Consider the following 24,587-nt stretch of genomic DNA (forward strand, 5'->3'; position numbering starts at 1 on the left):
CGATCTGTAAACCGCTTACACATACAAGTTTATTTTCCATCAAATACTTCACATCTGATGCTGACATAAACTTATAAAATGGCCCTCCAAATAAAGCCATGTTCATAGTCATAGACAACTTTTTAAATCCAGGTGAGGATGGGGAAATATTTGCTGCAGAGGTATCTTGAGAGTTGTTCTGGAGGACTTTAAGGATACTGACTCCAAGGATGAGGACAACATTACATCTGCCAGAGGGGACACTTCTTAAAGCTTAACAAAGCTTGAATCAGTTTAGGAATTTTTTGTTTCATGTCATGTCTAAGGAGAGACTTTTCTGAGTGCCACCTAGCACACTTGAATAGCGAAGTATAGTGTAAAAGTCTTTTGAGGGAAAATGATCAGGAAGACATTACCTCCTCACTGTCATTTGGCTCAAAATGTTTATTATGTAATCAATAAGGATGTTTAAAATTGACTGGCACCGTGATTCTAATGTAGCATTTGTGTCTTGTACCTTTGGGGTAAGTGGTTTAGGATGTAAATAACTTCTTCTTGAGGCTGAGGTTGTCTTTCAGGAGGAACATTTATTTTTCTTGGGAAAGATACTGACTAGGCAAATTGGTCAGGAACACCAATATACAATAAACACCAAGTTTCCTAAGTAGGAAGGCTGAACAAAAAACCAAGTATGCCTTTTATGTTTCTCATTACAGGTGTGAAATTTTAGCCTTGGTTTTTACATAGATCACTAAATGTGTGACTTTTTCACTATTTATGTTAACAAAATAGTTCGTATGCTAGTTGTATAGGGATAATTGTTCTCAGTTCCATACATCCTTTGGTTAACTCTGAACCTTTTGGTGTGTCTTATAACTGAATCTTTTCATGTAATTTTCAGTTGGGAACTTGGCTTGACTAAGTTGCTAAGTTTGGGGTGCATTTTATAGCCAAGTACACCTTATAACTGAGAAAGTGCAGTACATGTAGAACAGAATGTATCAACAACAACTCCTTACTTTCCAACAGCCTTGCTTTCAAAACTGACTAGCCTTGCTTCTGCATAACTCAACCCAGGCCTACAGAGTAGTCTGCCATATTTACATTCAGTCTATAGTTGTTTACATGTATTTCTTTATCAAAAAAAAAAAAGGAAGGAAAACTTGTATTAAATTGATTGACCATAACATAAGTATGAAGTTGTCTTAACTTTTCATAATAACTAGACAATGATATTTCAAGTTAATAACTTAAAAATAGAACTATGGACTTATTTTGGAACTTGTTTGAGGAACTTGTATTTAATTATGGTAGATACATATTAAGTAGTCCCAGAAAATAGCCATACCACCTCTGAAGAGGTACTGAAAAGGTACCTCAAGATACTAGTCAAATGTCCTTGTACCATTCAATTGTGAGGAAGGGAACTGTTTTAACAGCATTTCTGTCATAACCTTTTTTTTTACTTGTAATGCAAGAGTGCCGTTGTAACAAGTTTCTCCTCTTGGAATATCATCCTGGAGTATTTATCAACAAATGGTCATGCTGTGAAGGCAAAGAAAAGACCACTCCTGGCTGCAAGGAGTCCTTTGCTGCACAAGAGAGAAACAGCTATCAAGGGGGTGAGTTGTTTACATTGATAAAGTTTACTACTGCCAGTAATAACTTATTGGATTATAATGTGAGCACCTGAGTACTACAGTCAAAGCTGTATTATTCGGTCAGCCATGGGGAATAGCGGGGTGACTGCTTAATACAGGTTGACTCCACAGAATAGGGGTCAAAAGCAATTTAAAACACCATTTTGCCCTAACATTCATAAGAAGAAAGATAATCTGCAATATGTTGAGGACATTTGAAGTGCTATCACTGATTTTGGGCAATAAATTATTTTAAAAATTTTAAGTGACAGTTCAATACAAACATGCTGTTTGGACTCAGTGAAGAGTGCACACAACTGCTAGTTAGAGGTGACTACTTAATACAGGAGAAAATTATAGTATCTAAGGGAAACATTTTTGGGACTTTGGTAATGGATGGCTTAATACAGTGTGACTGCATAATGAGGAGTAGGGTATCACAGAAGGGAAAAAAAAAATTGTTCAATTTCCTGAAAATTGAATATCTTTTAAAAGCACTAAATATCTATCAAGTTCTGAAAATTTTATTTTGGTATCTTTTTTACTTCAGAAGATATAAAGCAAAAAGTAATTTGAGAGTAGAACAGAAGGCACGAGATTGATGACACTTCATGTCAACTTCAACTTGTCACCTAATTAACAATTTCCATGAATGATTCACAATACACACTGTGAAGTAGTGAAATTGCTCATTCGCCATCAAGTCTACTTACATTAGTTCTTTCCAAAGGGCAGAGACATTGTCATCCTGGAAAAAAAGAAAATCAATTTGCAGTTTGCATTGGAGGGGAAATATTGTTCAATGATAGTGAAAAGGGTTCCTACTAGACTTAAGAGATTCAGTGGCCAGAGACTGTTTTATTTAAGTTTCAGTAGGGACTAGTGGCAGTCCAAAATCATTTAGGTAGCATTGCACTTCGAGTATCAATCATTGAAAAGTTGTGTTGTGTTTCATGTATAGCTCTCCTTCTTCATCCTGACCTCTTTCCTCCTCTTTTTTGCTGGTTTAAGCACCTTCCTTATTGACACAAATGACTACATATTCATGTGTGTTACACTTAACCTTCTTGACCTAACTCCTTACAAATTGTGTTTGCTCTTTGCCTTCTGGCATGCATCTGCACCAACAAACAAAACAGTGTCAAATGGCTTGCTCCAATGCAATTGGGTGACAGCCTTCAGAGGTGTGGAGTGGAAATATATTTATGTAAACAAACACCAACACCCCAAAAAATTTCAAGTCACTTTTTCTGGTAGAGTGTTTTGGCTTGAGGTGTGATCTTTGAAGAATTTTTTCTTGGCTGAAATTTGGTCAATTTTCATGAAATATGGAGATTATGTCAGAAATATATGGAACCCCAATAGTATCCTGGATTTTCAATTTTTTTCCTTCTTTCTAGAGATATATTGTTTACAGTGAAAACTCTGCTCAAAAGTGCTACTTTGAAGTTAAAAAAATGATAAAGTAATAACAAGGCTTTCAAATGCAAATCCCGGACATGTTTTTTAAGGTCAATATGTGCAGATCATGTTCCATTGAAAAAGAAACCTGTTGATTAACATGCATCATCAAATAAACTTTGCTTGAAAAACATCTCAGCGTCAATGAACATGCTCCCATTCTGTTTCATGGTAAAAATTATGAAAATAAATTTTATTATCCAAAAATCCATTTTTAACTTTAAGGAAATGTATACTTATACTGGGTTAGGGCATATAGTTTTCATACTTTCTCAGTTTGACTGAAAATGATAATTTTCTTTCTGTGATAATTGTTTTATTTTTCCTTATGCTGCAGGTAGACGATACACAGAGAATTCAAGGACATCAAATTTTATAACTTCCCAGCCCTTACCTCCTATTCCTCCCACATCTGTGAGTATCCAAACTGATACTTGCAACATAGATTTGAACCTTGTCCATTGATAATCCAAAAAAAAAATTTTTTATCATTTTACCACACATAGTGAGGTTTTATTGAATGAAATACCATTACGTTGTGTTAATCATTTTCTTCATTATCAACTAAAGGTAATGAACTAGATGGTTATGCATGATGAAGAGGTTTACCTTCAGTTTACCAACTATTTTCAATGTAAACTGATTACACTGTTCATTTTTAAAAATTTTTTTGTCTTAATTTGCAATTATATTGGAAATTAATGCAGAGTGAAGGACAGCCTCAGCTGGAACAGAAAGCAAAGAGAGAACAAGAAAAGAAACCACCTGAAGTTGTTGTGGCCATTTATGATTTTCGTGGAGCTGAACAGGGTGATTTATCACTCCTCAAGGTTACTGTGCCATTGTATGCATATTTGAGATTTTTTAGATTTAAATGCAATCACATTTACACCTTTTAGAGTGCAGTTGACTTAATCTTTACCAAACTCAAAGTTCTAAAGAAATTGTGGTGCTGTGTTGGTGTGGGGTATTGAAATATCAATTGCCCCTGTAAAGAGATTCTAAAGCTCAATTGCTCGTCAGGAGTGCTTTTAACTTGGAAACTGTTTTTTCATGTTTTTGTTATGAGCTTCACTTCAATCCCATGCTTTGTCTCTTTATCATAACTTTCTGTCTTTCTGATAATTACTGACTAGTTTCCAACATACTGAGATGTTGCTGTCATTGGATCACCATTAATGTAATAAATTTATTGTTGGAAGGTCTTTAAAGACTTTATTTTCAACAACAATAAAAAAAAAAAACCAACAAACTAGGTCAACAATAACATTTTCAGGTCAGTTTTGTGATTAAATATTCACCTCTTAACTTTACACCATAGAAGCTTAGCATTAAAACTAATTTGCTTGTTACCTGAATGCTGAACACAGGACATAGGATTAGCCTCTTTCACTACAAACTTAGTCTAACTTTTCTGTTCTAGGTTGGTGCTGTACACCAATACATACTGAAAAATATTGAGTATAACATAAATGGGTATTGATATCTGTTTCTTTCCTGATGTTCTCTTGCAGGGAGAGAATCTTATTGTTATTGATAAACAGTCAGATCACTGGTGGATAGCCAAAAACTCAAGAGGGTTTGTTTCTTTGTTCATCTTCAATTACTTCAAGTAGCCTGGCCAGGTGTAAGATGATAATCACTATGGACAGTGTCTGACTTAGATTTTCCGTTGCTGAAAGACAATACTCTTGAATCACAGATTGAAAGATCATCTCATCGACAGAGAGTGCATTTCCCAGTATCTTAAATAGCTTGCTAATTCTCTTGAAAACATGTTTTTGTCCATGGAAGGCAGGGGAATCAAGAAAGTTATCTCCTTGAAGTTTATATAAGTTTTGGTTTATGTGCACCATTTGTGCAACAACAGCAATAGAGAAGAGACTAAATGAAACAGGAAAAAATGGGGGTAGACTGCTAGGGGAAGTGAACCAAAATCAGGATCATACTGTAGACTTGTAGAGGTTGTCATCTCTTCAATGATCAATATATTCAACTTGATGAAATCTTTTGAGTTTAGTACATACTTAAATTTTCTAGATGTCAGGTGACGGTAATGGGTAGTCACAAACAAAAGTCTAATGTCACAATGACAGTAATTTCAACTTTATGCTTCAAGTCATGGCATCCAAGAGTGCATGTTCTCTTAAAAGATGACAACCCATAATTCTGGGTAAATTTGAAGTTGGAAAGATAAGATTGTAACAGTTTACTTGTAATTTCCAGAAAACAAAGTGTAGATCTGTATGGTAAATCTAAACTTGCAATTGTTTTTATTATCAACCGTAAAGTATCAGAAAACATAAGTCAGTCTCAAGTTTATTTCATATAGATGTGAAAGCAATAAACAATGAAGGTAGGGGTATGTCATGGCTTTATTACAAAGTTAACATTGATTGGTCCTTTTTTCATGTGAGGCAAATTATAATTTACATAATGCTACAAACAAATGTTTAATTTCAGGGAACAGGGTTACATTCCTAGTAATTATGTTAGAAGACAAGGGTTGGAAAGTGAAAGGTTTGTTTAATTTTTTTTTTTTTTATTTTCTAGTTGTGCAATTTTGTTAATATTTAGCAATATCCCTATGGAAAATAGAGAAATGATCAAGGGTGTGATCTTCAATTGTGATCACCTTATAATAATCGATAAAAACTGTTAATAACTGCATGGTAATTATGGCATTATCACTAAATAAATTGTGATCAGAAATCACCAGAATAGGAGCATTACCAGATCAAGTGCATTTTAAACAACAAGTAGGTTTTTAAGGATCTTTCCTGACTTTTTCCCCTCCTATCAACGTGGATAACAAAACTGATATCTTCTATTTTCTTTTTTTACATTTTGGAACTCCAAATGAGTTAGAATAGGCCAAAGAATACTATCAAGTTCTCTTGAAAAATTGATATCAGTCCTTAAAGTGAAGAAATAAGCTTTGGGCTTCTTGTTGTAACATCTAATGATGGCAGTAAGTGACTTGTCATTTTCATTATTATTGCTTTTAGTTGGTTCCAGCCTGAAATGTCAAGACAATTGACTGAGGATATTTTGAAGAAAGAGGTGAATACATGGTTTTACCTCGACTTTCTGCACTGACTTCAGATTTTTCCATATGCAAATATTAAGTTTTTTACCTTAAATTGTATTTCATATACTATTTTTAAATCATGCATTTTTAGGTGAAAACAAATCAAACATCTATATTTCAGGGAAAAGAGGGTTGCTTTGTGGTTCGTAATTCAAGCAAAGAGGGAATGTACACATTGTCAGTTTTGTGAGTGCTGTCCTTTTGGTTACATTTGATCTAACAGTGTACTGTGTTAGATCCTTAAATGGCCTGTTTTTATGTATCACTTTATTTTCTTTAATGTTTTTAAGACATGGTGATCATGTTCGTCATTACCACATCAAGAAAGACAATGGTCAGCTTTACATATCAGACAGACACCGATTTCCCACTGTGCCTGAACTTATCAACTACCATCAACATAATAGTGGAGGTACTTTATTATCCTCTTGTTAGTTACACATTTTAACTTGTGATGTTTTGGCAGCACATCAATTGCATGTTTAAGTAGAAATTCTAATGTTTTTTAAACCTACTATAACAATGAGTGGCAAAACACTTGGCATGCTGTTTTATTTTTTTAATTTCTTCTATAACTTTCATTGTTTTCCCCTCACCCCCATTTAATTGCTGCCTGATAGTGTTAACAGAATCTTCAACTTGACAAATCGACAATGGTTTAGCGTGGTCAGTACTCTTATTGACAATGCTATTCGTCATCCCAGTGGTCAAAATGTTGTGGACTCTCGAGGTGCAGCCAAATGAGTCCACTCATGCTTGCAATTGGACAGTGTACCATAAAAACTTGTGTATAAACTGTACTTGTGTATAAGCTGCACCCCAACTTTCAAGCATGATTTTGAAAAAAAAAACCCTCAAAAAAAGCAGTCTTGTAAAAAAAAGTTGGTCTTTTGTTCGCAGATGTTCACAATAAACTTGACAAATGTAAAGTTGTGTATTTGCAGCAACTTTAATAAGTTATCAACTCTGAAAATACCTTTTAAAGGCTTCTCTTTAATCGATTTTCCTATTCCCTGTGACTGACAACAATTGTCTTCATTACACAACTGTGAATATATGAAAGTCTTATATTTGAACTATGGATGAAGACGTGAATATGAAAGCGATCTTCACAGTAAAGAACACTACTGAGCAGTAGTGCTTAAGTAGTGTTCCTTACCGGGAAGATCACTTTCATATTCACTTATTTATCAGCAGTTCAAATATATGACTTTCATATATTCACAGTTGTTTATTCACCAAACCTTCAAGGGTTTATATGGAACCAGTAAAACGACCAGCTCCCAGTTGGCTTGTTAGCTCAGTTGGTAGAGCACTGCACTGGTATCGCAGAGGTCATAGGTTCAAATCCCATACAGGCCTTATTTTCACTTCTGCTTAAGTAGTGTTCCCTATTGCGAAGATCGCTTTCCTATTCAAGTTGTCTTCATTGCTAAAGCCCACAACTCAGATGAAAACGATGGAATTTTAACTTAGCCTATGTGTAGCTGCACCCTCCCTCCCCAAAGGTGAAATGGAGGCTCCCCCCCTCTGTTTCACCTTTGGCAGGGGAGCAAAATATTTGCTTGGTAACCACACAGTCATTGAACGAGGGAAGTCTGGACAAATACTGGACCACTCAAGACTGTATTTTACACAAATGAATGATATTTTTGTAATCATTATTGTTGAAAAAAGCAAAAGCTAATCATTTTTTGCAAAAAAAGAAAGAACTATTTACATGAGCATTCTTGAAAAATTCATTTTATCAGCCAGTGTTTTATGTTCAATGTTCAACTACTATTATAGTTGCTTAGTTAGAAACCACAAAAGTCCTTGCTATCAACAACAGATTTCAATGTGTTTAGTTGTTATTCACAAAAGATTCTCAGTTCAATTTATGCCCGCTACAAGCCAGTGTACTCCTTGTGAAAGCAATGGTCTCGTGTATAAGCTGCATCCAGGATTTTTGGCCCAAAGCTTATGCAAAAAGGTACAGCTTATACACAGGTCTTCACAATAAATATATCACAGGTTTATTTGGAACCAACATAATGACCAGCTCCCAGTTGGCTTGTTAACTCAGCTGGTAGAGTGCTGCACCAGTATTACAGAGGACATGGGTTCAAATCCTGTACAGACCTTATTTTCACTGCTGCTCAAGTAGTGTTCATAACTGCAAAGATTGCTTCCATATATATATAGTTCACATATATGATTTTCATATATTCATTGTCAAAATTACTTGTTTTACACACATTTCTCTTGATTGTTATTAGACACTGTACACCTGTAGGTGGTCTGTTCGCGTTAGTTTTTAATCACTAAGACAGGACATGCATCCCTAAAAAACACACCTTATCAGTGCTTCATTTTTCACTCCAAATTTTACATGACTGTTTGACTTATCTGTGTTTTCTTTTTTTACCTTTTTAGGCTTGGTGACAAGACTACGACAACCACCTTCATTTGGTCAAGCACCTGTTGCAGCATTTGGCCATGGTATGTGGATACATTTATAATGACTTCATACAGTTTTTATTTAAAATAAATCTGCAAATAAACAATTGTCAATTTTGTTTTATTTGGGAAGAAAAGAATGGACATTGAAGGCTATTTTATATTAGTAGAGTTAGAATTAAAGATTAAACATGGGATTACATTTGGGAGTCTCCCCTTAAAGATAAACCATTGGTGAGAAACTGAAATTTCAGAATGTTTAACATTTTCAGATTGCTGTGCTAAAATTTTCTATAAAAAAGCCGAATGTTGACAGGTTGATTTAGATGGGAGATGTTGCTGATAAATAGGGGTCTGATGTATAGAAGGTTTGGCAAGTATATAGTTAAGACGTTTGGTGAAAATTAGAGCAGTGTATTGTGAAGTTGATTTGGGATCAAATCAGTTGGTGCATAAACATTACTGTATTTGATTTCCTTATGTTTCTTTAATGCTTTTTTTGCTATCATAGATATATGGGAAATTCCTAGATCAGACATTGTCCTTGGCAGAGAGCTAGGTACAGGACAATTTGGGGTAGGAATGAACTTTCCTTGAAGTCCTAATTATCAAACTGACCACAAGTTTTCATTGTCTATACACTTATTTACAGCATTTCTGTACCATCAATGCACATTATAAATTTAACCATTACCCATGGTGTTGTTCCAAATGAACTAAAAATTGCATGTGTTGTTCCTATTTTTAAAGCTGGAGATCAAAATCTTTTAACTAACTACAGACCTGTCTTGATTCTTCCTTGCTTCTCAACATTCTTAGAAAGGGTTATTGTATACAGTCATACTTGTTTATATCAGCATCTACAAAATCTGGATCAAACCAGATCGCATCATAAACCAAATCATGGATTAGATCATGGATCTAAAAAAAAGGTTTTGAAAAAAAATCATCATGAAATAATGATACATAGAAAATAAGAGTAAAAAAAAAGAAAGGTAAATGCATTAATTGAAATTAGAAATGTTGCTTGACAAGCCAAAACAAAGTCTCCATAATATAATGGAGAGTAGTTCCCATTGAAAGTGTTTTTGCCTGAAAACTCCATATAGTCACTTTCATTTTTGTGCAGTACCGCCATGCATGAAGGCAAGGGAGAGGCATTTCTATTTTAATGAAGACATGTTAGGTTTTTTTAACTTTTATTTTATTTTTCTTATTTATCATTATTATTGTCTCTGTACAAATGACCATGCAAAGGCTCCAGGCAAGTGAAACTTGAACTGGGTGCTATTTCTTTAGGTTGACTTCCTTCCTTCCTTGACAGCACAAGATTTCCCTCTTGTAGTAAAGACTCCACACAAGGAAACATGACTTAAATTGTTTGCAACTATTGCAATGCATGGTATACAAATTCTTTATTTGCAATTCTCTCATTCATTCACTGATCTTTTAGCACTTGGGTAGTGATTATGCCAGAAATTTCAAGCTATACAACAACTTGAGTCAAGCTCCTGCATAACTCGCCTCCATCCAACTGGATTATTTAAACCTTGAAATGCAAAGGGTTACTAACATGCCTCTTAGGTCAAGAAGCCTCACTTAGTCAAAAAGCTTCGTTGTACTGGCTCCATACCAAATTTACCTCTCTTGGTGAGACCCAAAAAGCTGTCTATGGAAGCAAGAGTTTTCATAGATCAACAGATGCGTAGGAATGATGAGATGATGAGCACAAAGATTTCAAAGAAGCCAGCAAAAGGTGTAATTCTTGCTAGTTTGTCCACAGTGTGAAGATCACAAAAGCAGCAAGGCTGCACTCTGCAGCAAGAAATGCTGTTACCAAAGCCACTGAATACATAAATTTTGGTTTTTTTTCCTTTGGTTTTCTTTCCTTCTTGGAAAATTTGAACGTCTCTGTTGGTAAGCGATACTGATTTTTCAGAGTTTTTGACTGCTATTATCCGAGAGAATGGTGAAGGCTTTGCAGTTCATTCATAGAATATAATACAAGGCAGTGCATAGATATGGAATTTTTCTTTGAGTGTTTAAATCGATAGCTCACAAGTGAATGCAGTGAATGAGTGAGATGTCAAGTTGAACATGAGAAGAAGAAATTTAATATTTACAAGCAACCATGTATTATGTTGTTTATCATATAAACGCAATAGCCCTTTACCAAAAAGAAATATTTACTTTATTAATGAATGAAAATAAAAGGGTCGACACTCTGAATACAAATTGTAAAGTGCGTCGGTGCACATAAGATGAAAATGTGTTGAATCAGTACAAAAACAAATAGTGGGCCTAATTTTCAATATACTGTTACTGTATAATCTAACCAACAGAAAAGCACCACAACCTTACAAACTCAAGTACTTTGATAAACAGTGAGCAATGTTCTTAGCAAGTAGCACCTACTTGAAGCAGTACAATACTTATTGTTAATAAACTTAATTAAACCCACCACAGTCTATATCCTAGCTCACCACTGACACAATCTCACTGCTCTCTCTAAAGTTCCTTGAAATAAGTGATCTTTTGCAGTCACTCTCTTGGTGTAGCTTTCTAAACAGTTGTTGCTCCAACAACAACAACAACTACTCCTACTACTACATAAGTGAGTCTTTATATATGTATTCATAAAGTGTTCTGGAACATTCCAGAAGCTTACATAAGAACTATTTTGGTAGTTTTACTTAATAAATGCATGACTTGATGAAATGTTTTGGAAAGTTGTACTGTATGCAAGTCAGCAAGACTCAGCAGTCTGGATATTACTAGAAGCTTATATTTACAACAATTACTCATGACAAAACAAAATTATCAGTTATTGAATTGGTCCTTGCTGACAGAAGAAATCTTTCAGGTACACAGTGAAAATTGGCTGGTGGCAAATCTTTTAGTGGTTGATTTTTTTTCTCAGCCATGAGAAATGCCATTATTAAGGCCACTTAATACGTAACTTACAGTTTTTCTTTTCGTAATTTGGTTTTCTTCCCCTTCCAGGAAAGTTTGAATGTCACTGTCTGTAAGCGATACAGATTTTTTATTGTTTTACCAGCCATAATCCAAAAAAATTCTGACAAATGACTATGGATTTAGAATGGCAAACACTTTGACCTGACTGAGTGGTGTGGAAGGCTTGTGGTGTGTCAGCAGCTGATAGGCAATATTAAATGTTAAAAAAAAACCATTTTTTTTCTATGTGTTGTTACGACTTTTCTCTGAGCTGGAAATTCCTGTATAATATGGTAGTTTATAAGATAAATACCGATATATCATATTGGACATGTTGGTGTGTAGTGTCACTGAGTATAGTCAAGCTTGTAGAGCAAGTCAAAATACAAATAGCGAGTGAAAATACTCAGCAATACTACATACCAAAACATCAAAAAGTTATTTATTATCTAACTGCCTTTTTGATTCCAGTATTATTTGTACTCTACTATGTGCCGTTGGATGATAACTAGATATATTTGTATTATCTGTTTATCCACTACTTTCCTCTCTAAAATCTAACTTTGTACTGGGTACAATTCTATGATTCTCCTGTAATTTTAATGCTGTTATGAGTGTTAGTCATGGGAAGCCAATTAATGAAAATGTGGTCAAATATTTAGTGCTATTTTAAATACATTTGATATTACTATCCAGTTAATCTCTTTTGTCAGTGGCAAGGAATATTATTTCCAGATTGAATATTTTTAAGTGCTGCACTGTGAATCTCAACTAATGTTGTTTGCTCCTGCCATTATGCTACAACATAACTTTCAAAGGGAAATGGCTATAATAAGCTGGGTGAAATGTTCACTTTACAGCTCATTACCTTAAGTTACTAGAAATCCAAACCTTGTAAATGAAGGCGCACTCGGTTCAATCAAAACAACTTACATGTAAACTCTGCTTTTTTTCATTTATTGATTAGTTGAAGCTGCTACACATTTTTAATCTGCAGTTATATAGGATGGTGTGACAAAGACTCCCCACCAATGTGAAAGTAAGAATTTCTATTGTTATGTTAACTTATTTTCACTTACTATGCTGTTCATTTTTTTTCCATGACAGACAGTCAGACAAGGTACATTCCGTGGAAATTTGCATGTGGCTGTTAAGTTGATGAAGGAAGGTGCAATGTCTGAGGATGATTTCATTGATGAGGCAAAAGTTATGACGTAAGTTTTTTTGTTAATTGATGCTCCTTATCAAATGTTCAGTGGTGGGTTATGAACCAGCTTAAGAGGGGCTCCCCAGAGTACTTACTAATAACCATCCTTACTAATAACCATCCCTACAGAATTTGAGTGACTCATTTTGTAGGAGACTTAGTTGATTTATCTTATAGTCTTCCCTCTAAAGATTTATCAGAAGGGGTTTTAGCTCATACTTTAGGAGTTTTCTTTAAAGCTTGTAAAACTTACATTTAAATCTAGAATGGTATTTCCCATCCAACACAGCAGAATGATAAACACCTTTTCACACTTAAGCAGTGCATAAGAATCTTGCATAAGCCTTATTTGTAGAATTGGCATTTTTTTTCTCCTTTTGCATGTACAAATTTTTTTCTGGGAATCACTTTTTTGCAATTTTTTAATTCAAAAAGGAGATTTCATAGGGGAAGAAAACCTGATCATTAAACTTTCAATTTTTTTTTTAACAGCTTTATTGACCATTACACATGTTACATACAGCAAATTAAACAGCCAAGAAAAAAAAATGAAATATATGTGTAAAGTGATAAGGTCAAAAGGGAAGGTACGAACGGGACGCGAGGACCCATGCGAGGCACCTCCCATGGTACAAATAATAATTAAAACACGATCAACCAAAAGACGCCAAATTTAAAAGACGCTAAAAAAGTAGGGATGGCAGGGGCAGGATCGCACAATTGACCAGGTACAGGGATAGGATATGTCAAAGTGATTGTGCAAAAGGTGAAACATGTGCTCAGTAACAAAGTTGCGGAAGGAAGCAGTAGTTGAAAAACTGGTAGGGGGTGAAAATTTACAGATATAGTTCTAGAGCTTAACAATATAATTAAAGTAAGAGGCCTGAAAAGTGCTAGTTTTACATACAGGAGTTTTAAGGTTATAAGAATTACTTAGTCTGGTTCGGCCGTGAGAAACAGGAGAAACAAAATCATAAACATTAAGATCAGTAAAACCATTCCGACATTTGTAAAAAAAAAAACAAGATCTTTGAGTTCGCGGTCAAATGTCAGAGGAAGAAGTTTCAAAGTTAAAAGTCTGTCTCTGTATGACATCACGCCTACAGGTTGTTTGAGGATTCACCTTGTGGCCCTCCTTTGAACCCTTTCAATTTGAGTTTTTAATGCAGTCTTGTCCGGGGACCAGACTTGAGTCGCGTAGGATAACTGAGAATTCACAAGTGCAAGATAAAGTGAGCGTCTAGCAGAGACATCGTTTAATAGTGGGCACGTGCGTTTTAAAAGTCCAAGTAACTTGTTGGCCTTAGCAGTAATGGCATGGATATGTGTGTTCCAGGTGAGGGAGTTGGTGATGTTAACTCCAACGTCTTTCTCCGTGGACACACGCTCGAGCTCTAAATTATCAAGCTTGTAAATGAAGTCTAGCGGGCTCTTTTTTCGAGTGATGGTTAGCGCCTTGCATTTAGAAGCATTGAACCGGATATTGTTGTGCCGAGTCCACGTGTGCATGTTGGTCAAGGTTTTCTGCATAGACATTCAGTCATCGATGGTATTGATATATTTTGGTATCGTCAGCTTAAAGGGAAGTGAAAACATCACCTATGGCTGCATCTGGGAGGTCGTTAATAAATATTATGAACAGCAGAGGCCCCAAAAGGCTGCCTTGGGGGACCCCAGAAGTGAGAGGGGCCCATTGCGAAGTTGCGCCATCGATAACAACTCGTTGGAGTCGGCCAGATAGGTAGTTAGCGAACCGGGTTAGAAGCTGACCTGACACCCCGTAGGCTTTTAACTTAGAAAGAAGGACGTTATGATCTACAGTGTCAAACGCCTTGGCGAAGTCAAGGTAAATTATTTCCGTCTGGATGTTTTTATCCAGGTTTCGGCCGATGGTATGAAGAACGGATAGTAGCTGGGTGACACATGCGCGATTCCTTAGGAACCCGTGTTGTAAAGGGGTAATTACGTTATTAACATGATCATACAGGCAATTAAAAACGCAGCGTTCCAGGACTTTGCTGACAATCGGAGGAAGTGATATGGGTCGGTAATTTACGGCAGGCTCTTTTGAGTCTTACTTGTGAATGGGTGTTATGTCCGCGGATTTCCACTCGGTAGGAATTTGACCGCTACTAAGAGACTGATTAAAGATCCCACAGAGACTCGGAGCAATTTGTTTGCTACATTCTATTAGTAGGCGCGCTGGAATGCCGTCGGGTTCACAAGCTTTTGAGGTGTCAAGCCCAATCAGGTGCTTTGTCACATCATCAACTGACACTTGTATTTGAGAAATTTCCATTTCTGTTCTAAGTGAATTGTTCGTTGGATCTATGTTTACATCCGGAGTAGCCGATAGAAAAACAGAACAGAAATATTTATTTAGAGTTCAGCTTTCTGCGCCGGTTTTGTAGCCACCTCACCATCGTAACAGATCGCTGAGTTAGTGCATGAGCGTCCGCCCATGAACACTTTGTGGTAGCTCCAGAACTCTTTCGGGTTGTCTTTGAAAGACGCTTCGATTTTGGCTAAGTATTGCCGGTGTTTTGACCGTACTAGGTATTTGATGTTTTGACTTAGTTTGCGGAGCTTCAACCTCCGTTCTGGCAATTTGTTCAAGCGAAATTCTTTAAGGCTGCATATTTTTTACGGATCAGATGTCGAACTTCACCGTCAATCCAAGGCGGAGAATTCTTGTCGCTAACTGTTTTGATAGGGATACGTTCTTTTAAAGCAGTTAAAAACAGGTCCTTCCAGTTCGACCAGTGTTCGTTCACGTCGGCCGAGGTAGCTTTTGACATAAGCACGATTTGATTGCTTAAGAACATACATTGTTTAAAAGCTTTCTTTACCACCTTGGACACTTGCTTGTTCCAGTTATGATTGCCAATCGTAGTGACCCCAAAAAGTCAAGCGGTGTCCACAACTTCCAGAATTTCTAGTCATGTTTGTCATTACTTGTTAAGTGTTTTAAACAATATACTATTGGAGGCTGTAGATTGATACATCTGGTACTCACGAAACATATACATCAGAGTTTTGTTTGTGATATCGGGTTTTATCTTGTTTGCAATAAATTTAAAATTGATGCTGATGTTCTTGTAATGTCCTGTATATATTGCCATATATATCGAGGCCGATTGTTATAGGGCGGCAGAGAGAAAACTTCTCAGATTTTCTTTTTTTAGCAGTAAGCGATATTGTTTTCTGTACTTCAAGATTAGGTCTCAAAATATGTAAAAGTTAGAATGTTAAAGACCCCTCAAATTTTTCTGCTTTATGGTACTTGATTGAAATGGCAGGCACACTGATTTTACACAAGTAGTTAGGTATTTACCCATACAATTTTTTATTGCTTGAGGACTCATTTGAGAACATTGGCTTATCTTTAAAACAGGCAATTCCAACATCCTCATCTAGTTCAGTTGCATGGAGTTTGCAGTGAGAAACCCATTTATATCATTACAGAATTCATGTCTCAAGGTGGGTCTCTTTTGTCATTATCACTGTGGTTTTCCTTCATTAGTTATTTTGTTGAAGTATCTTGTGTGGCTTTAGGGTTCTAAGAGGGAATGTCTGAGTGGACCGACTGAAAATCGAAAAACATGGTACATGGTCGAAAAATTGAAAACCTTCATATTTTGCTGAGAGATACACCCTAGTAAACAAAAAAACATTGTAAGGTTTTCCCCCATGCGTTATGACTCAGAATCGGCTCAGGTCAAGCTCATGATAAGTGGAAATAGTGTTGTTTTCGAGGATACAAAAAATTCGTTCGGGGCTTTTCATTTCTGTACAGAAAAACCAGGCTTAACTTTGTGAAAATCGCAACATCATAATTTTCGTCACGACATAATCCTTTAAGCACCCCATTCTTAAATCCAGAATTCCAAGCAAAGGTTAATAGTTAGCAGCGTGTTCGATCAGGAAATCAATACAGTAAACTAACCTTGCATAGCTAACTACGGCAGATCGGTTTTCATCCCTGCTTTCGTTTCAAATTAAGAAGGTTCTGGGATGAAATTTAGCTTCATTGTGGACTTGAAAGAGGACAATTCAATCATTTATACCGGTGGGTCAACAATTCTGTGCCGTAGATGTTGAGATAGGCAGCAATCTGATACTAGTGTAGACGTAACACACTCAAGGCTAAACGTATTGCAGTCTTGCTATTTTACGGCTCCGAATATCTATGAACAATTTTTAAGAAACATGTTGACATGATAATTTTTTTTTATCAGTCAGTCATCGCTGTGAGACTTGTTAACTTTGCACGGGCGATCTCATTCAGAGTTGAATTAATGCAGTTGAATGTAATAGTGACATTACTCAGCTGTTACTTGGAAAAGCCATTATGAAGAACGTTAAACAAACAAATAGAAGAGGAAAGGAGAGAGGAAAAAGTAATCCCAAAAAAAAGGGAAAGGATCAAGAGCCGGATTAAAGACGAAATAGAGGCAAAGAACAAACTGAGTGAAATAGGTGTAGAATACCAAATATGGAACTGGAAACAGGATGAGATAAGTAAGATGAACTAGAGCTAAGGATAAATATATAATGAACGATGTGCCATTTAAAATCAGTAATATAAACAAAGAATCTTAGCTGAGTTGGGGACTTTCTTCCTAAGCTGAGTTTTAGTTTACAAAACTCTCGGAAATTTCAGGCATTTGTAAGGGGAAACTCTTCGCAATTTAAAACAGCCAGCGTGAGAAAAAGGAGATGCTTTTGATATTTCAGCTATTATCGTACCGCAAAGTCATTTCTCAACGCGTAAAGACTGTCGGCATCACGGATGTTGAGGCCGAAAGAGATTTAATTTCAGATCAAGCGCCAATTCTTAACACACCTTCCAGTAATCCCACTAGAGCACCTGTTCCGGGCATCGCTCTTTAGGCGTTGGATGAAGGATAGGGTCACAAAGATATCGTGCATTCTGGCAGGGTTATCGAGTCATGCTCAAGGAAAATCTCGTAAGGCTGATCGTAGAATAAGCAAGGCATTTTGGACAACAGTTTTCTAGCTTACCCTTTCTTCAGGTTTTTTTAAAATATTATATTGAGGAAGTTTTACAAGATTTTTCAAAGCGCCTGTCTAATTAAACTGCCAAGATGGCACGGCGCATTGTTCCCAGATTTTCTTTTACTTTGTGGCTTACTTGCAAAGACTCTGTGGCAGCTTTCTTACAGAGGCTGTGCTAAGGAAGATAAATAGGCAGTTGCCTCAAAGAATAACGTCTTACTAACCAAGCACGAGGGCCGTACTGAGGATTATTAGCCCGAAATCGAAGCTTTAAGGAGCAAGCTTTGCGAAATTCGTGCAGACACGACCAAGGGCCAATATTCCCTAGTACAGCTCGCGCAAGCGATGTTAGTAAGTATTTTATTACATGGCACTGGGGCAACCTTTATTTTAAATTTGCCGGCTTTCCTGAACAGAAACACATGGCTTATGACCACTTCCGTGTGGGAACGGTACGTATAGCAAAGTCCCGGCCAAGTAAGAACTAATTAGAACGCTCGGATTTACCTCAGGACTCGCCTGCCATACAGCGAGTTGTTTTAATTTTCAAGCTCGAGGTATTATGATTTAAAGTTAATTTTGTCTGTGCGCTTTTTTTGTTTGAAAATATATATCCTTGCAACTTTGTACCTCGTGCTTGCGTTTTTCTGTCAGAAATTAATTTTAAAGAAAGAGTCACTCATAATGGCAAGTTTGCCCTTTTTTGATATGGTTGTGGATGTTAACTCAATCGAATTAGTTTAGCTTAGCTTATTAATTTTTCAAATTTTGACGTGCAAAAAATGTTAAATCGGTGTCAGTGGCGTTATACACTGATTAATTCGCAGCTTTAACATCCCGGGCAACCCACAGGCTTTTGGCTGTTGTCCGTTGAACCTGGGTAGAGTAGGAAATTTGAACCGGAAGTGTCAAGTCTTTCCAGTGGAATACTGGTAGTTTATCTTTTAACATGGAGGTACTTAAAGCAAATGGCTCAGAAGATAGCGTCTACAAGGTCTACGTTTTGAAGCTTTGATAGTTAAATCAATAGTTGGTCAACAATTAGAAAGTCATGGCCACTGATCTTGCCTTTTACAAAAGGTGTGGCAATCAAATGATATTCTCCATGGGAAGATGACTCTACCGGCTGAGAGTTAAAGTTTTGGCCATGGTTAATCTCATTCAGATCCACTGAAATCTGACACTTTGGCAGGGAATTTGATCATAATTTTGGCGCAGAGCGACAGGAACTAATCTTCAAAGGTTAAAATACTTGGGGCTGGGGGTGGGCGGATGCTGAAACTTTGAATTGATCAACGCTATTGATTTCCTAACTGAACACGGTGCTAACTACTAAACTTTGCTGGGAATCTTGGATTTAAAATGGTGCCTAATTGGATTATGTTGTGACGCAAATGACGATGTTGCGATTTTCACAAAGTTCAGCCTGGCTTTTAGGTGCGGCAATGAAAAACCTTAAACTAATTTTTATATCCTCGAAAACAGAACTATTTCCTCTCATCATATGCTGAGCCTGATCCGATTCTGAGTTATACCTCACAAGGAAAATGTTAATTGAAAATTTTCTACGAAATGCGATTTTTTTTTTGTATTTTTAAATATTCGTGATTTCAGAAGCGTTCCGAGAGCTCCCGTTGTTGACTTAAACCACTTCTAATCCCTCCGATTCATGTTTATCAACTTGATACGGCTTGCTTTACTTTGTGCTTTTCACGAGCAAAGTTCATTTGCGACTACTCGGGGCACTGATTTCTTTATGGTTACTAACACTCGTTTTAGTTTTCGCAAATTCTGGAGTATAAAGAAGCAAGTCTGAGAAAAAAAAACCTTCCCATATTTGTATGTTCACTTTATGGCATCTCTAACTGAAATATGAGGCTAGTCATTTTTCAGTCCATGTGCCACCTCTCACAGTCCTGAAAAAAAGGCGCCTATAACAATTCCCAGCTGTCTAGCTTCGTGCTCTTTTGTGTTACAACTCCCAGCTGTCTCGCTTCGTGCTCCTTTGTGTTACAACTCCCAGCTGTCTCGCTTCGTGTTCCTTTGTGTTACAACAGTAACTGTGATTTCTTGCTAACAGTACTTTGATGATTCTAAAATTACTTTAAAAAGTAGTCGAAAGTGGTGAAAAGACGATCTATCCAGCCTCAGTTAACACTGGCCTCTTCACTTAAGTATCTTGACTTGGAAAAAATTGGTGGTTTACGTTTTTTTCAATGATCCTTATGCTGGTAATTTGAAAAAGAAAACATTAAAACAGTTAACGAAAATTTGTGGCTGCATCTCAGTTATGAGATATATAACTCACTTCAATCTTCTTGTAAAAAGTAGGGTCTCAGGGTTAGGGTTTGGGGTTTTGATGATTGTACTTTTTTTTGCAAGGTTTTGGGAAGTCAATGAGGTTATTTTAAGCCATTTTGTCTGGTAAGATGTCCACATAAAAGGGCCTAAATTGCCTCTTTCAACAGTGACTCCTTTGAATTTGATTTAAGCATGAAAATTCAATCTCGAATTCAAAACACGTGTAGATTCAGGGCTCCTGATTGGGATGGTTATTTTGATGTTGTTGTGATTGTTTTACACTTGGGTTGTTCCCCCATTTAGTAATTATACAGTACATGCAGCTGGTGTAACTTCAAGGGTGAATTGTATTTTTTAAAGGTTTGTCTCCACGTAGTGGGAAAAGGGCTGTCACTAAGGGACACGGGCTGAACATTTCCCTGGTTATTACGTGTGGGAGTCCAGGCTATTTTGCTTTGGGTTAGTTACAGGACTATAACTTAAGAAAGTGAAAAAACATCAAATATCTAAACTGTAAACAAAAATTTATATTTTCCTAACCAAAATTCTTAATCACCTTTCTAAGAGTGATTTTGCAATTCCTGAGGCTTTGACTGGAAATGCACTTTATTAGGGTATCTGATTCAAAGAATTCCAAAACATTTTTCAGCAGAAATCAATTGTATTTTGTTTGTCTGCCTTCAGTGTTCTGTCATAATGAAATAATGACATTGTCAAAAACTTCTCAATGTCAATGCTGTACAAGAATAGGAATAGTAGTTGCTTAAGACTAAACCCCCAGCCCTGCCTCTTCCCTTCCCTGTCCCAAATTGTTTGGAACTAGAAACATTTTGTACCCAGCTTACTATTTTCATTTCCCTGCCTACTTGAAAAATTAGTGACAGCTCTCGAGGGGCAATACTGCTTTATCAATTTTACAATGTCATACTCATCCAGAAGAGGTGGAGAACGCCTCTTTCTTTCAAGATCAAAGTGATCCTGAACTCAACATTCAGCAAGTTGCAAAAGCATTGTTTTGATGTTTTGTTGACTCAAGATGTAAGAAAGTCGTCCTTGTTTTCTTTTGTTCCTTCAGGGTGTCTTTTGCACTACTTGCGGCACAAGTATAGTAGCCTTCAGCCTCCTCAAATGACAGAGATGGTACGTCAAGTGGCATCAGCCATGATGTATCTGGAAAGTAGAAACTTCATTCACAGAGATTTAGTAAGTACCTTCTCTGTTAACATTGTGGAAAGGTTTTTTCATTGAACATTAGACAGTTTCAATTGGCGTTGCAGGACTTTGATAAATTTGATTTAAGGACTCATTTTCATTTGAATGGCCAAATTACTTTTCAAGAATTGTATTACAGGAGCCCTGTACTTTTATTTTTATTGTTTTTCTCTTTCGATTTTTAAAATCATGTCATGTAACAAAAGCTCTTATAGTTGATGTCGGCTGTGAAGAAAATGTAGAATATGGGCTTGTGTCTGCTTATTACCGCTTATGTACACTTACTATTACATCTACTTAATACAGGTTTCAATCCGGTTAAAAATATATACATATTTGAATTTATTATATGAATACTGAGAAGTATTGTTGTTTATTAGGCAGCAAGGAACTGTCTTATAGGAGATAACGACATCGTGAAAGTTGCTGATTTTGGTTTAGCAAGGTAACTGGCCTTGCCTTTGGTGTTGAAATTCTCAGGGGCCCATAAAGTAAACATTGTTGGAAGTTTTTATCATATCACCCGTACGGCCCTGCACGCGTTAGACCGTAGAAAATCATAGTGAAAGCTGTCGTGTGTAGGGCCGGACGGGTTGACGTGGTCCGGTCAGGAAATAGCCGTCCGGCCCTGCACACAATGATCTTTCCGCAAAAAACTTAAATGAACCAAAAAAGGAAACAATAAAAAATCTCGTTTATCGACGAATTATGTGCTTTTATTATTCTGACTCGGAAAGTCAAAGGAAAAAGGTTTTTTTTGTTAATTGTAGAATCTTTTACGTAGTAGTCCCGCAAACGCCCGTCTGTCGCCTACTATCTTGGTCGAAACCAAATTTTCGAAATTTTCAACATGTAGTTGTCATGTAATAAAAGTAGCCAACTTAAGGTAATCTTGACTTTAAAAGGAACATGTTTTTATTATGTCCTTAAGGATACGTCATCGAATGCAAACACTTATGTAAACATCTTTTAGTTTTATGCCTACCTCCAACCAAAGACGGTTATGTTAACTATTGCAGAAATCTTTTGTTACCGGAAAAATTGTAATTTAGACCCTACAACGTTTACTCAATTATCAGTAATGAACCTCTTGAACCTCATACCATGTGGGACAGAAAAATTATACAGTGGTTAATTGAAAGTAATCATAATAAAATTAACTATGCTAGGATTAGGAGATGGTCATCACCCAGGATATGTTCTCTAGCCGCCCCATGTTATCCTCTGAAGCTTGATTACTTAGTTGAGTGTAACACCTAAATTTACCCGAGAGTATTCAAATACGTCAGTCATTGGTTTTATTCGTCCATGAGCATTGATTTTTTTTATTTAGCGATGTTACGTTGGTAATTCACAGATACGTTATTGATGATGAATACACAGCATCAGAGGGGACAAAATTTCCAATAAAGTGGGCATCACCAGAGGTCATTCTTTACACCAAGTTCAGTAGTAAATCAGACATATGGGCTTTTGGTAAGTGTATATCTCCGAAACTGGTGCTCCATCTGTTTACTCATTATTTCTTCATTCATTAATATCTATTCATTCATTCGTGAAAAGCTTAGAGTGTGCACTGCTGAAACTACACTGAGAAGCTTCAAAATAAAATAGCTGGTAATTCCACTTAAGTTTGAAAGTTTCCTGTTTGCAAAAATTTTGAAAACAGGTTTTTGCCTTCACAAATAACGGACGGGTGGGGAAAACTTTGATAAACTTTTTCTGGGAAAGGCTTTCCGGGGGGCACTCGCTGGCTGCGGGAAGGTCGGGATCTATTACGGCTGTCGACTATCCTTAAGACAATGACTAACAGCAACAAAGTTGGTTCCAACGTAGATTTATTCTGTAAGCACCACTAAGCAGACTGGTTTCCTTTTTCACTATTTTCCGACCCTCGGTACTCCCAAAGAAAGCTCTATTTAAGCATTTGGTACAAAAGATTAGGTAATGCTATGTATTATTTAAAGGATCACGCAATCTAATACAACGACTGGTTAAGTAGGAATTTCCCCTTTTACAACATTAATTACTTTCAAAAAGCTAGGGTGGACAACAACTACAGAAAGGTTCATGACAAGTGACGGTTACAGTTTAACAGTAATTACAGATATGATCCAATAACAACTGTTTACGACTGACTGTATTGAGACCGGTATCATTTACGCATGCTGAACTTGGCAAAATCTTGCAGTTTCTACGTTGAATTTTATATATTTTTAGCGCTAGCATACAAACCTGATAACTAAAAATCCTCTCGTTAAAAAAAAACATGACCAGATGATCTAAATTTGTAAATGGCAAACAAAAATGTATCTTTATTTCTGTTCCCGAGAACGAAATGTTTTCGCGACGGAACATATTGCGTTGTATTGGAATCAACTGCATTGGGTTGGTTGGATTTTTCTCACGCTCTATTACGGGAAAAAAACTGTTCTCTGCGTATTGGGTGATCAACGTTTTCAACCAACATCAAACCAGGTTAAAACGGATGGAAAATCGTTGGTGGTAACTGCTGTCCTTTGTTGCGATCTTTGTTTACTAGCCTCGATGTTTTCAGTAAACAAAAACAAAATGGAAAGTTGCTCGTGCTCTTTCAATGCGCTCAATATAGAAGTAATGGAAAAATTTGTAAGCATGCAAATCTGAGAAAAGCAGCAGAAATCGCGCAACACTTCGAAAATTGGCTGCCCACTGTGTACCCTGAAAGTGAACACCGATAAGTGTAGTTATGACCATTCTCAAGAGTTACCGCGTTCGACCGAAAAATATTCAAACAGTAAAAAACGATCACTGAAGCAAAATAAAAGCTGCCAACTCCGAAGCAAATGTCCCACAAATACGCGACGAACATGATCTCTGTAAAACGGCTCAGAGAAGCTCGAGCTGTTTCCTAATGACTGTCAGGGAATTACAAAAAACTATTAGGGGTCAGCAATACCAACCAATCCCATCCCATTCAGGGGAGCGGAAGGAATAGGAATACTCCATGGCGCATGATGTCATGAAACAGAGATAAGCTTTTTTAGGGTGGGCAATTCGGCGCGAGTGTAGACTCTACCTTTAACCTGACTTTAACCTGATTCTGAATGACCCTGGGATGCGAGTTTTAGTTAATCTTTTGTTACGACTTCTATTTTAGCGTCTCATAAAGAATTCAACTACCCCACCTCAAGAAATGGAGAAAACTATCCTGGTGGAAGTTAATTTATTAACTTTTGTGAAAGTTAACTTACTTTAATTTTTACATATGCTTCAAATATCCCTTCTTTGTTAATGAGAAGAA

General features: G+C 36.5%; 1 protein-coding gene across 4 annotated transcripts in view; it reads left to right on the forward strand.

The window, feature by feature from the left end:
* LOC113672276 (tyrosine-protein kinase Tec) overlaps positions 1-24,587 on the forward strand; it is a 33,401-nt gene that overhangs the window by 5,998 nt on the left and 2,816 nt on the right. Inside the window, exons 4-19 of one of the 4 annotated variants that reach the window (XM_089192023.1) lie at positions 1,458-1,601; positions 3,418-3,494; positions 3,779-3,910; positions 4,595-4,659; positions 5,544-5,600; positions 6,089-6,143; positions 6,293-6,357; positions 6,462-6,583; positions 8,587-8,652; positions 9,122-9,186; positions 12,673-12,779; positions 16,167-16,252; positions 20,453-20,551; positions 21,168-21,295; positions 21,685-21,749; positions 22,662-22,780. In XM_089192023.1, coding sequence (XP_089048149.1) covers positions 1,458-1,601; positions 3,418-3,494; positions 3,779-3,910; positions 4,595-4,659; positions 5,544-5,600; positions 6,089-6,143; positions 6,293-6,357; positions 6,462-6,583; positions 8,587-8,652; positions 9,122-9,186; positions 12,673-12,779; positions 16,167-16,252; positions 20,453-20,551; positions 21,168-21,295; positions 21,685-21,749; positions 22,662-22,780 — 1,452 coding nt within the window. The remainder of the gene's footprint in view (positions 1-1,457; positions 1,602-3,417; positions 3,495-3,778; positions 3,911-4,594; positions 4,660-5,543; positions 5,601-6,088; positions 6,144-6,292; positions 6,358-6,461; positions 6,584-8,586; positions 8,653-9,121; positions 9,187-12,672; positions 12,780-16,166; positions 16,253-20,452; positions 20,552-21,167; positions 21,296-21,684; positions 21,750-22,661; positions 22,781-24,587) is intronic. The other 3 variants (XM_089192025.1, XM_027188554.2, XM_027188555.2) reach the window with 3 other exon arrangements.

Source organism: Pocillopora damicornis, chromosome 13 (genome assembly GCF_964200805.1).
Source record: "Pocillopora damicornis chromosome 13, jaPocDami1.2, whole genome shotgun sequence".
NCBI lineage: Eukaryota > Metazoa > Cnidaria > Anthozoa > Scleractinia > Pocilloporidae > Pocillopora > Pocillopora damicornis.